Raw genomic sequence first — 12,334 nt, 5'->3', positions numbered from 1 at the left:
TACAAATAGAGACACTACTTTTTTTTTACTTTTATTCACCTTTTTGAGACGAGGACACTGACATGACACAGGAAAAAGCTAGACAGGCAGATAGCCAGTGAGTTAATATCTCTACTCCGAATATGCAGAGATCCCCAGTGAACCGGGTCTGGGTCTGGGGTTATCTGCTTAAGTTTACTTTTTGTCAAACTTTGGTTACCAAAGCAGATTCCCTTGGGCTCCCAGCTCCAGCTCCCTCCTGTGACCTCCTGGCAAGTGAACTCTTCTAGGTCTCCCTGACTCCGGGGCACGCCCCTGAAAGTGGGAATGATGTCTAATTAATCCTTGTGCTGCCTCCTGCTTAGCAGGGCCTTTGCACATGAGACTCCCCCAGTAAATATTTCCTGGTGATGAGTATGACAGCAATTTACCAGATAGTTCTGAGTCTTTTACCAAGTAATTGTGTTCTGCGCAGTCTGCTGGGCATAGAGATTCAATGACAAATAAGAAACACTCTCTTCCCTCAAGGGGCTTGTGGCTTAGCAGGGAAAGCTACCCTCCCAGACAGTACAAGCACTTCCTGCGCTGTAGCCAGAGCACCCAGCAGCTAACCTGGAAACTTCTAAAGCCATTGAGGTGGGCTTGGCCTGGCACCGCTGTAATCAAGGGGGAACCAAAAGGAGAATGGCTTCGGCCGCCCTTCCACAATCACAGGTATGCCCAGAGCGGGTGGGCTAGAGGGTGACCTCCCCATCACCCTGTAGAAAAGTGAGACCAGGCTCACACCTGTTGAGACAGGTACCTCCCATTGGCTCATTGGCCCATGTTTGCAGAGGACAATTGGAGAATGCCGGGGAGGAAGGGGATGGGTCACAAGCAGGTGAGCCTCCTTTCTGTGGCACCACAAGCATCAGCATGGAGATAGGGCGGCTGTGCTAGAAGGATTTATAACTCCAGATTTCCAGGTCTTATCAAAAAGCTCTTTCTCAATCGTGATATTGGGGGGAGGGGCAAGAAGGCAGCGACAGACTGGAGAGGGGCATTATGGGGAGGGGAGAATCTGGCAGAAGTGTGCACATCTGGATGTAGCAAATAGAGGAGTTCAGAAGGGAGGTAGAGCAGGAAGAATGAGGAGAGAGGCAGGGGCAGGGGAAGCTGTTCATGGCCAATATTCATATGGGATATTGAACCGGTTAATAATAATGCTTGATCCCTTGTCTTGTTTCCTGTGGCCCAGGCCTGAAAGGCCATAAACCTGCTTTGGAACGCAGTGAAATCCTGAGGCAAGCCCAGAGAGCCAGCCCGGGGGAGCACTGTCTTACCCAGGTTTCTACTCTCCAGAAGTTTCTCCCCACCCCCCAGAGGTCCTCACTCAGTGCATTTTATTGCTTGGGGGAGGGGCCAGGTGGGCAGGGTCTCTGGTCATACCTGTAGCTTCTGAGGCAGAGGCACAGCAGAATGGGGAAAGGCAAAATGGCCACCTTGTTCTCCTTTGGTGGTCAAAGGGGGAAGGGAAGAAGGAGACTCTGTAAGTGGCAATGGCGGGCCCGAGGCCACTGAAGGGACCAATGCTCCCTTTAGGTGCCTCTTTCTCCCTCCAGTCTTTCCCCTGCTGTTCATTCTTACCTGATGCCACCTGAATAAAAACATGGCCCAAGGAAAGTAGCACATTCTGCGGTTTGCCCGTGGCCACACCCCAGCTGACTGCCTCGAAGGGCAGGGACTTCCCTGGCAGGCCTCCTCTGGACTCAGCCCCTAGTCTGCATTCAGCTCCCAAGTAGGCCCGCAGGCTCAGCAACACTTGAAAACAGCCCTCTGAGGACCTCGGGGAGTAGGCCTCCCTCCTCCGGCTTCCCCACTGAAACAGCAAATGCAGCAGACCTGGGTGGGAGGGTGGAGTTAACAAACACAGCCAGGCTTGGGGGAGGCAGCGCCTTCAGACTCCCCATTCCAGCCTGAGCACATCCCCCCTGGGACTTCAAAGCCAGCGGCTTGTTTGCCTGGCCACAGAGCAGCAATAATGCTTTCCCTTTTGACCTAAGAAGGCATCCCTCCATTGTTGCAAGAGGACGGCTGGCCAGAGGGGGCAGCAGAGAGCACCGGGACCCTTCCTTGGGGGCTGAGAAGTGGGCATTATAATGCCTGACCTGCAAGTCCCAGACCAGGGAATGTGTTGAGAAGGCCTGAAAGGACCCTGGATACACCTCTGGAAGGACTGTCCCAGCCAGGAATGCGTCTGAGAGAGCAGGCTCCACCCCACCACAGGCTGGTGGGACTGGCCATACAAATGTCCCCCGGAATGGAGACTGCAGCCCCATGCACTAGCCGCTCACTTGAAGGCAACCCTTGGTTCCAGGAACTGCTCGCCACGAACGTGGTGGTATAGTGTGTGTGTGCTTGTTCATGCCGTGTATACGTGTGTCCATACACATATGTGTGCTCAGGAATGTGCATAGCCCAGTGATCCCAGACACCAGCCTGTGGTTCTCTGGGAATCAAGCCCTTGACTCACATTCTGAAAGCAAACATTTATGCTTGATCTGAATGCAAGACCAGAGAATGGTATATGAGAAACAGTAAATTAATCCAGCCAATCAGCTCAAGAAATGGAGAAACCCATCTTAGGACTTGCTGAAGCCTTACTTACCCTTTAACTTCCTTCTGCCAGGTCAATGATGAAAGGTCAGGGATCCTCAAAGAGGCGTGAAAAGTCTTCCCAGACTGTAGCATCTAGCATACTGGTCGACCTTTAACAAGATGGTAATAATAATGACAAAGATGATTTTTGATTATAATGATCACAGTGATTATTTTTTTCCTGAAGAATGCCCCCCACCCCCACATTCTCCATCCCCTATGGAAGAGGATACTGAGAGTGTCTAGGCTCTTTCTGAAGAGATGGTCCCACAGTAGACACACTATAGTGTAAGGGAAGTTGAGGGGATACTAGAGTCACCCAGAGCTGGGTTCACATCCTAATTCTGTCACTTATAGCCTGCATGACCCTGAGGACATGATTTAACACTTAGAGCTCACATTTCTTCATCTATAAAGGGGCTGAAGCCTACTGGAAGATCCTACCCTTGGAAAGGAATTTCGCTGGAGATTATGACTACAGGAAATTATTTGGTGAAGGAACCAAGGGTGGGAACTCAGGTCTGAAGCTGCAGGTCCCATGCATGGGGCATCCACAGCAGGTCCCTTCCCCATCTAAAGACGCAGCACCTATGGTGGTTCAGAGCCCAGACACCACAAAGGGGCTGCCAGAGTCCAATCCCACACACGGCTTTCAGCTGAATGACCTTGGGCAGACACCTAAACTCCATGCCTCAGTTTCCTTACCTGTAAAACAATGATAATAGTGTCTACCACAAAGGATTGTTGCCAAGACAAAAAGAGTAAAGATGTATCAAGTACTTAGAAAATGGATGACAGGTACCTTTTTTTCTTTGAAACTATGGCTCTCTGTTTTCATGTGGACAGTTCAAAGGAAGTCAGCAATAGTTTTTGTTTAAGGCAAAAAAAAAAAAAAAGAAAGAAAGAAAGAAAAGAAAAGAAAAACTGGGGGTTTAAAGAAAAGCTTTAGTAAGAGCCTGGTTGAAGGATTTATATTTTTAGAAGGAAATACAGTGCAGATATCTATATCTTTTTTTAAAGAAGTTTGGGAAGGTTAACTTTTAAAGCTAGCTTAGGGCTCATTTCCCAGGTTTAAAGTAATTTGGGGGTGGTGTCACAGTGCTAAGTGTAGGGTGATAAGACAGTGGTCACTGCTCAGGGCCTTGGAATGGATCTTGCTGTCACACAATGCAGGTAACAGAGAGTGAGACAACAAAAAGTAATGAAGGTGCCAACTGACATTTTTGAATTGAGCATTCATCATGTAGGTCCAAAAGGTATAGGCATAGGCTGTGTTGGGGTAGAGGTGCCAGAAACTGTCAACCAGTGGCACAGCCTGTAGTAATGCCCCAAAGCCTTGACGCTCTTGTGGAGTGAAGCCAGCATTCTTTTTGTTTCCCTTGGGGTTGCGAAGGTCGATTTCTTCATGAGCCACATTGAGGTCCCCATATGGCACAAGGGGCTTCTGGGAAGCCAAACCCTTCAGGAACTTGCGAAAGCCTTCATCCCAGTGCTGCCAGTACCCCAAGCGTAACAGACCTTGGCCTGCATTAGGTACATAGGCTGTTACCAGCACAAATGCGTCAAATTCAGCCACAATCCCTGAGACCTCCTGCCATCTCATGTTTGCAGTTTTCACTATTGTATTGTCAACACTGGAGTCACATGATGCTGTCCTTGTAAATACTGTCCAGGCAAAATTACAACTATTTGGTGGAGACAAGGAACATATATTGGGGTAGGAGGAGGCTTATTGATTTGTAAGTACAGGTTTGTAAACAGGACAGGAGCAAGGGAGATTTGGGCAGCTAGAATTTCCATTTCAAAGGCATGTTGCTGAAATTCATTTGTGTTAGATAGAAGGATAGATGGATGATAACCCCACTAAACCAATGTTGGGTATTGCATCCATGAACATGGTATGTTGCTCTATTCATTTAAACCTTCTGGCCTGTCAATAAAGCTGAGCAGAGAACTCTGATTCCTGCTGTCCCTTCCCTTCCTGGGGTTCTTCTATCATCTCTTAAGAAGGTTTTATTTTTTTTTAAGATTTTATTTATTTATTTGACAGAGAGAGAGATCACAAGTAGGCAGAGAGGCAGGCAGAGAGAGAGGGGGTGGAAGCAGGCTCCCTGCTAAGCAGAGAGCCCAATGTTAGGCTCGATCCCAGGACCCTGAGATCATGACCCGAGCCGAAGACAGAGGCTTAACCCACTGAACCACCCAGGTGCCCCTCTTAAGAAGGTTTTTAAAAAATCATGAGATTTCTGGTTTCTTGTAAGAAATTTAAACTCTATAGCAAAAATCTCAAAGTACTGATGCTCTGAAATTTGACTTTTATTCTGTACCAGGACAGCAGCTCCAAATGAATTCACCTATTCCTGACTAATCAGGTGTTTCTGGGTTACCTGTTGGCAACCTCCAAATTGCAGATCCTTCCCCTTTTGTCCCTGTCACAGAGTAGATTTCTGTCCTAGCTGCCTCCCCACAGACCTTGCCCTGACCTAGAGAGCTCCGAAGTGCTACAGGAAAGGATACAGGGGATGAAATGGGAAAAAAGCCAAAAGGGGAACCCTAAACTTAAATCAGCAATGTGCCATAATTACTAAGAAGACAAAAATCTAGAGTGCATCAATAGAAGTGACTGTGTCCAGATCATGTGACAAAAGAGCCCCACTTGTTTGCAATCAGACCCCACCTTAAAGTCTGGGTGTCAGTTTCAAGAGGGACAGTGAGCAACTGGAAAGCATGGAGACGAGAATAATCAGAATAGTGAAAAGTCTGGAAATAATCTCATGTAGACAATAGCAAACATTCTAGAGATGGGTAGTCTCACAGGGAAGATCTAAGGAGAACAAATACTTGAAGAGGTATAATGTAGAGGAGAAAATGGATTGCTCTCTGGACCAGACTGTGGGGAGAGTGTGGATCCACAAGACCATTATTCGACTGTTTGTCAAGGAAGCAAACCTACCCTAGCAGTAGGTAAAGGCTGGAGGGTGATTTCAGCTATGGGGTATAGGGATAACTACATTAAATAGGAGGTTGGAAAAGAAGCCATTCAACTCTAAGAGTCTGTGAGGTTTTATTTTTTTATTTCTTTGTTAAGTTATAAGTAGGACAAGTCTTCTGTTTAGGCAAAACAGTATCTGCCCAACACTCCCACTATTAGAGGCATCTAACTGGGTAAAAGCATTGTTTGTTCAGAAACAATCTCTTTTAAGATGCAGTGTGTTGTCTGAGAAAGGTGACACATTAGCACAGATAGGGAGACAGAAGGAAGTTTGGAATCACGGAAATAGCGTTTCACTGTGAATCAGAAGATTTTGGTTTGAATCTTCCACTTATTAGCTATGTGGTCTTAAGCAAGTTATTTACCTCTTTGAGTTTCTGTTTCTTTGTCTATTAAGTGAGAATAAAAATGCCTATTCTCAGATACCAAAGACATATACCTTTTGCTGGTACAGACCCACCAGGCACAGCATAGTTTCAGAGCCAGCAGCTCTAGTGACATATCATAGTAAAGGTGACATGTTCCTTTAACTAACATCTATCAACTTTCACCACTTTCATCCATATTCTACTGGCTATTCCAGGCAATGCCACACGGCAAGAAAAGAAATAAAAGGTATAATGATTGTAAAGGAAAAAATAAAGTTGCTATTTGTTAACAATATGATTGTCTTCATAGAAAATCCAAGGAGATTTATACACCGATTATCATAACTATCACAAGAATTATGATTGCTGATTTCAATCTCAGCATATCAAAAAATCAAAAGCATTCTTATATACCTGCAAGAACTGATTAGAAAGTGTAATCTTTAAGGGTTCCTGTCACCATATGTACAAAAACTAAAAGGTATATAGGTACTAGCAATGGATCTAATAAAAGAAGTGTTGATTCAAATGGAGAAATTATAAAACCTCATTGACAGTCAGAAGGTCTAAATGAATAGAGCAATATACTATGTTCATGGATGGAATACCCAATATTATTTTTTAAATCCCAAATTGCCCTATAAATTCAATTGAGTTCCAATAACAATCTCAACCTGGCCATATCTGTGTATAGGAAACTTTCAAGCAAATCCTAAAATATGACAGAAAAGAGCCAAGAATAATAAAGACAATTTTGAAGAAGGATGAGGCAGTTGCTTTACCACAAGTGAAAAATTTAATAAGGCTATGGTAATTAAAATAGTGTGATTCTGACACAGAAAGCAAAAAGTAACTGCGATGAAATGGAATAGAGAGCTCAGAAATAGACCCATGCATTTAAGAATTACAGCAATGGCATCACAGATGACTGGAAAAATGATGGATAGTCAATAAGTGATGCTAGAACAATTGATTATCAATATGTAAAAATAACAATAAAATTACCTTCTTATCTTACACCATAGATAAGGAGTAACTTAAAGGCTTTGGGTTCTTTGGCCTTGGAGTAGGGCAGGATTTCTTAGGTAAGACCCTAAAAGCCAAGAATACACTTGACTATATTAAAATGGAGATTTAATATACTAAATGTGCTTAATATATTAATTATTTATTTTTTAAAGATTTTATTTATTTGAGAAAGACAGCATGAGCACAAATGAGTGGGGGGAGGGGCAGAGGAAGAGGGAAAAGCAGACTCCCCACTGAGCAGGGAGCCCAACAGTGGGCTCAATCTCAGGACCCTGAAATCATGACCTGACATGAAGGCAGATGCTTCACCAACTGAGCCACCCAGGCGCCCTATATTATATTGAAATAGGGAAAAAAAAAAACAAACACACAACAAAGTGAAAAGCCAAGCTCCAAAGTAGGAGAAAATGTCTTCAAAGAATATTACTAACAAAGGGCGAGTACCAGGTTATATAGACATTCTAACAAATCTATTTTTTAAAAAGGACCCACAATCTAAGAGAAAAAATACACAAAGAATATGAACAAGCAGATCACAGAAAAAGAAACACAAATAGACAAGAAACAAATGCAAAGCTACTTGACCTCACCAGTATTTTGAGAAATGCGACTTAAAATCACAATAAAAATGACTTTCCGGTAAAGACGTGGCATATTGAGCATTCTGCCATTTCTCCAAAAACCTCACAAAGATGACAGCAGGTTCTTTTTATAAAAGGCATAAACTCACAAGGATAATGGGAGAGAAGGCTATAGTACTAAAACTTTGGAAGCCAGAAAGCAAACAAATGGGAGATAACTGACTCAGAAAACCAAAGAAAGCTGAATCTCAATCTATAAGTGGAGAGAACGGGGAAGTAACCCAATTTGGTCTACCAGATACCTCGGGCAATGAGGATGAAGATGGAGTGGTAAATAAGACTGAATAGAAATCTTTAAAAAGCCAATAGGTTCCTAGATTTCCTTTCTTGCTTCATGCAGCCAGAACTTTTAAGAGATTAAAAAAAAGAGTCTGTGGAAAAGAAAAAAGCAGACAAATGTGAGAGCAAGTGGGTTAAAGCCTCTGCCTTTGGCTCGGGTCGTGATCCCTGGGTCCTGGGATCGAGCCCCACACTGGGCTCTCTGCTCAACGGGGAGGCTGCTTCCCCCTCCCCCTTTCTCTGCCTACTGTGATCTCACAGAACAAGAGAATTAAGTGAATGTTTATATAGTAAATCCTGATAAAGTGAAGGGAGCCTGTACCCTCCTTCCCGGGAAGGCAAAGCATTGAGAAATGCTTCTAAAGGATTCTGACTAGTCCAAGGGGAAAATCTTGGTACTTCTGACATCAGGTTCCCCCAAGGACATGGCCCAGCCCAGCCAAATGAGCACCATAATCTCAAACTCAGAACTTTCAGTTTTTTAGTGCCCCATGTTTAAATATCAGTGAGCATTTAGCATCACCAGACTCCTAAGGAAAGACCTCTAACAAAGACAATAAAGACGAAAAGAAACAGGAAAAAGGCAACCTGGAGAAAACAGATTCTAAGCAGGAAAAGAAAACTAAGAACAAACAAAAAAATCAAAACAAATAATAAAAGGACTGTAATTACTATTCTTAGAGGGGTAAGAGTAGATATTACTACATCCATAGAACAAGATGGGGGAAACATTAAAATGAACAGTTGAGGAATAAAAAAAAGTTAGAAATTTAAAATTAAAAAAAGAAATTAAAAACATATGACAATTTCAATGGAAAACTTAATAAATTGATTGGAAAATAAAGCTGAGAAAATTCCCAGAAAGTTGAATTAAAGACAAAGAGAAAAAAAATAGGAGAGAAAATAAGACCAATGCAGGAGGCCCAATATCTAAATTATAGGAGTTCCAGAAAGAACCAAGAAAGCAGAAGAGAGGAAATGCTCAGATAAATAATCCAAGAAAAATTTCCCAGAAGTAAGACCTGGCCCTCTGGATGGAAAAGGCCCACCAAATGGCCACCACATTAGATGAAAACAGATCGAGCCATACATGCATATTATTAAATACATAAAACCACAGAATGAATTCAAACCAACCTCAGAACAGTGGATACTGGTGAAGTATGAGAGGGGTGAAGAAGAGTGGGGAGAAATACAGAGTGGGTTTCAACTAAATCTATAAACTTTCTTCAAAAAAGAACGGGCTATGGCAAAATGTTAACTTTTATTAAATACGGGACATAAACATGAGTATCTGTAATATTCTCTAAACTGCTCTGTATCTGTTTCATAATTAAAATATAAATGCAATGAGGCTCAGGAAAATATATAAGAATATTCATAGCAAAAAAAAAAAAAAAAAAAGAGGGACACCTCAGTGGCTCAGTGGGTTAAAGCCTCTGCCTTTGGCTCGGGTCGTGATCCCTGGGTCCTGGGATCGAGCCCCACACTGGGCTCTCTGCTCAACAGGGAGGCTGCTTCCCCCTCTCTCTCTTTCTCTGCCTACTTGTGATCTCTGTCTGTCAAATAAATAAATAAAATATTTAAAAAAAAAAGAATAATCATAGCAGCCAAAAACTGGAAATAAACTAAATGTCTATTCCAAAAAAATAGATAAGTTGTGGTATATTCATACGATGGAGTATTATTCAATAAAAAGGAGTAAACAGCTAAGTCATGAACAATGTGAATGAATATCAAAAATATGTTTAAAGGAGCCAGATACAAAAGCGTGTGGAATCCAATAACAAGCAAAATGAATGAAGGGTGATAGAAGAAGGAGTTGCCTAAAGAAAAGAGAAGGATTAAGGGATTGATTGGAAAGGACAAAGAGAGTGATAGACGGTCCTATACCTTGCTGTAAGTGAAAGTTACATGAGTATATGTAATTATTAAAGCACACTGAGCTGAATACTTGAGATCTGTCATATTATTGTCTGTAAGTTGTACTTCAATGATGAATGAATGAATGAAGTGGGAAAACAGGTGACCAAAGGGAGCTTCAAAGTTAAATTTTGGGTTGAACCAATGGAATACTAGTCAGCAAACAAAAAATGAAAGTTTGGTGCTCACTTCGGCAGCACGTATAGTAAAATTGGAATGATACAGAGAAGATTAGTATGGCCCCTGCACAAGGATAACACGCAAATTTGCAAAGCGTTCCATATTTCAAAAAAACAAGAAAGAAAGAAAAAAATGGAAGTTTTCCATTTGCAATGACATGGATGGAACTAGAGGGTATTACACTCGGCGAAATAAGTTAATCAGAGAAAGACAGTTATCATATGATATCACTCATATGTGGAATTTTAGAAACAAAGCAGAGGATCATCGGGGAAGAGAGGGAGACAAACCGTAAGAGACTGAATCATAAGAAAAAAACTCAAGTTTTGTTGCAGGGGAAGGGATTGGGGGGATGGGGTAGCTGGGTGATGGACATTAAGGAGGCCACGTGATTTAATGAGCACTGGGTATTACATAGGATTGATGAATCACTGACCTCTATCTCTGAAATCAGTAATACATTGTATGTTAATTAATTCAATTTAAATTTTTAAAAAGGAAAAAAATTAAAAAATAAAAAAATTTTAAATTTAAATTTAAATTTTTTAAAAAAGGAAAAAGTAAATAAATTTGGGGTTGAAGCTCATGGTCTGCATTCTGTGACTCCAGATGTTCCTAATGTAAAGTCCCAGGTGGGGTTGGAGAGCCCATTGTTTATAGAAGGTCCACATCTCTCCTGTATTTTCATCTCTAAACCTGCTCCAGAATCCACATGTAATGGTATCAGAGTGATGGTCTGCTTCAGAGCTCTGGGAAAGAGGTAGGCAAAAAGGCTACGAAAAAAATTCACAAAGCTCAGACCTCATCTTGGCCAAACTTCCTTCCCATCTGTGAAGCTCCCTGACAACGTTCCTGACCACGGGTCAGCCAGTCTTCACGCTTGAACCTCTAGTGACAAAGAGCTACCCACCTCCCCAGTAACAACATCCATAGTAACCACAAGCCAGCTTGAGTGAGTCCTCTCCATGTGCCTGGCGCTCTTCTCAGCCCTCAGCCTCAGCATGTATTGACTCACCGCAAGTCCGCTCGATCCAAATTTGGACAGATCTGCCTGCAGAAAGTTCAGACGGGTCTCCCCAGTTTCCCTCTGATCCTCATGAAGTCTCTTAACTGAGGGGGAATGAGGAGTTCCATGGTGGAACAGGTTGCCGTGGAGACCGCAGGGGAGGACAGATGGGTGTGCAATGGGCTTCATGCTTATCATTGCCAGCCTGGTCTATCCTGGGCTCTCAAGTCATGGCAGTAGTCATAGTAATAGTTAACTTTTATTGAAGCACGTGCTTGCTTTACATGCATTTGCCTCATTTAATCCATAGAACAACCCTCTTTTTCTACAGATGGGCCACCTAATGCTTTGCAATGCTAAGTCACCCTCTGAAGGCCCCAGAGCTGGTTGCTAGTGTTCTAGCCCCGGCTGTTAGCAATACCCGTCCGTACAAGTTTTCAAAGTTAATGTGTTTCTGCGAAGAATGTGATAGAAAATCGCTGAACAGCGTGAGAAGGCTGGGGCTCTGCTCCCCCTTCTGCTACCTCTCTGTGAGCCTGAGCAAACTGCTGTCCCCTGTTCCTTCGGTATGAAACATGAGAGCGGTGTCAGATGATCCTGAAAGCCAGGCCTCACTCTGATAATCTGTGTTCTAAACTGTAGGTGTCTACAGTTCTTTCCCATCGGGAGTGTGTCCTGAGACACACTCTAGTTTACTAATGTCTAGTTAACATGTGGAGGTGAGGAGGAAGGGATGAGTGGTCAGATGGAGTAGAATCTAGCATTTTTCTTTGCAGAAGGCTGTTCCTGGTCAGCTGATCCTGGAGGAAAAAAAAAAAAAAAAAAAAGAGGGTCCTTATCTCACTTTTCAGTTTCATTGCTTTTCTCCAGTCAGCTTCAAATCTTGGCTGATGAATAAAGCCCGCTTCAACCCCAGGGCTTTCTCTCAAGACCCAGCTGTAGGCTAGAAGCAGAAAGTGAATATGCACAGAGTCGCCAATTAGTTCGCTCACTGCCCTCATGACCTCTGACCCCTGCTGGGCCACCCCATCCATTAGCTGTCCTCTTCCCCTCTGCCCTCCTCTCTCCCAGTTTGAGCGGTTGTCGGGCCATTCTCTTTCAGCAAAGAAACATGCTCAGGCATTCAGCCAGCCGTTTCCACTTGTTGTTCTTTTGTCTCCTCCCTCTGTTGCCCTTGTTGCTACCCTGGTCACCACTCCTTGACCCTTGGCTGGGCTCTCGCCCCTCCTGGGGACAGGGAGGGGCAGTATTGCAAGGCAGGGCTCTCTGGGAAGAAGAAGGCAAGTCCTTGCTTTTCCTT

General features: G+C 43.3%; 1 protein-coding gene and 1 non-coding gene across 2 annotated transcripts; one reads left to right on the top strand and one right to left on the bottom strand.

The window, feature by feature from the left end:
* Positions 1 to 3,395: 3,395 nt before the first annotated feature.
* On the bottom strand, positions 3,396 to 4,241 carry LOC132003535 (DNA-(apurinic or apyrimidinic site) endonuclease-like). Its single transcript, XM_059379063.1, has one exon. It carries the CDS (start codon positions 4,217 to 4,219, stop codon positions 3,710 to 3,712), a length of 510 nt encoding a protein of 169 aa, XP_059235046.1. The 5' UTR covers positions 4,220 to 4,241; the 3' UTR covers positions 3,396 to 3,709.
* Positions 4,242 to 10,029: 5,788 nt separating this feature from the next.
* On the top strand, positions 10,030 to 10,136 carry LOC132004670 (U6 spliceosomal RNA). Its single transcript, XR_009400614.1, has one exon. It is a non-coding gene; the product is annotated as a U6 spliceosomal RNA (small nuclear RNA).
* The last annotated feature ends 2,198 nt before the right edge of the window (positions 10,137 to 12,334 follow it).

The sequence above is a fragment of the Mustela nigripes genome, chromosome 16 (assembly GCF_022355385.1).
Source record: "Mustela nigripes isolate SB6536 chromosome 16, MUSNIG.SB6536, whole genome shotgun sequence".
Classification (NCBI taxonomy): Eukaryota; Metazoa; Chordata; class Mammalia; order Carnivora; family Mustelidae; genus Mustela; species Mustela nigripes.
The sequence above is the reverse complement of the archived record's forward strand: the minus strand, read 5'-3'. Positions and strand labels throughout refer to the sequence as shown.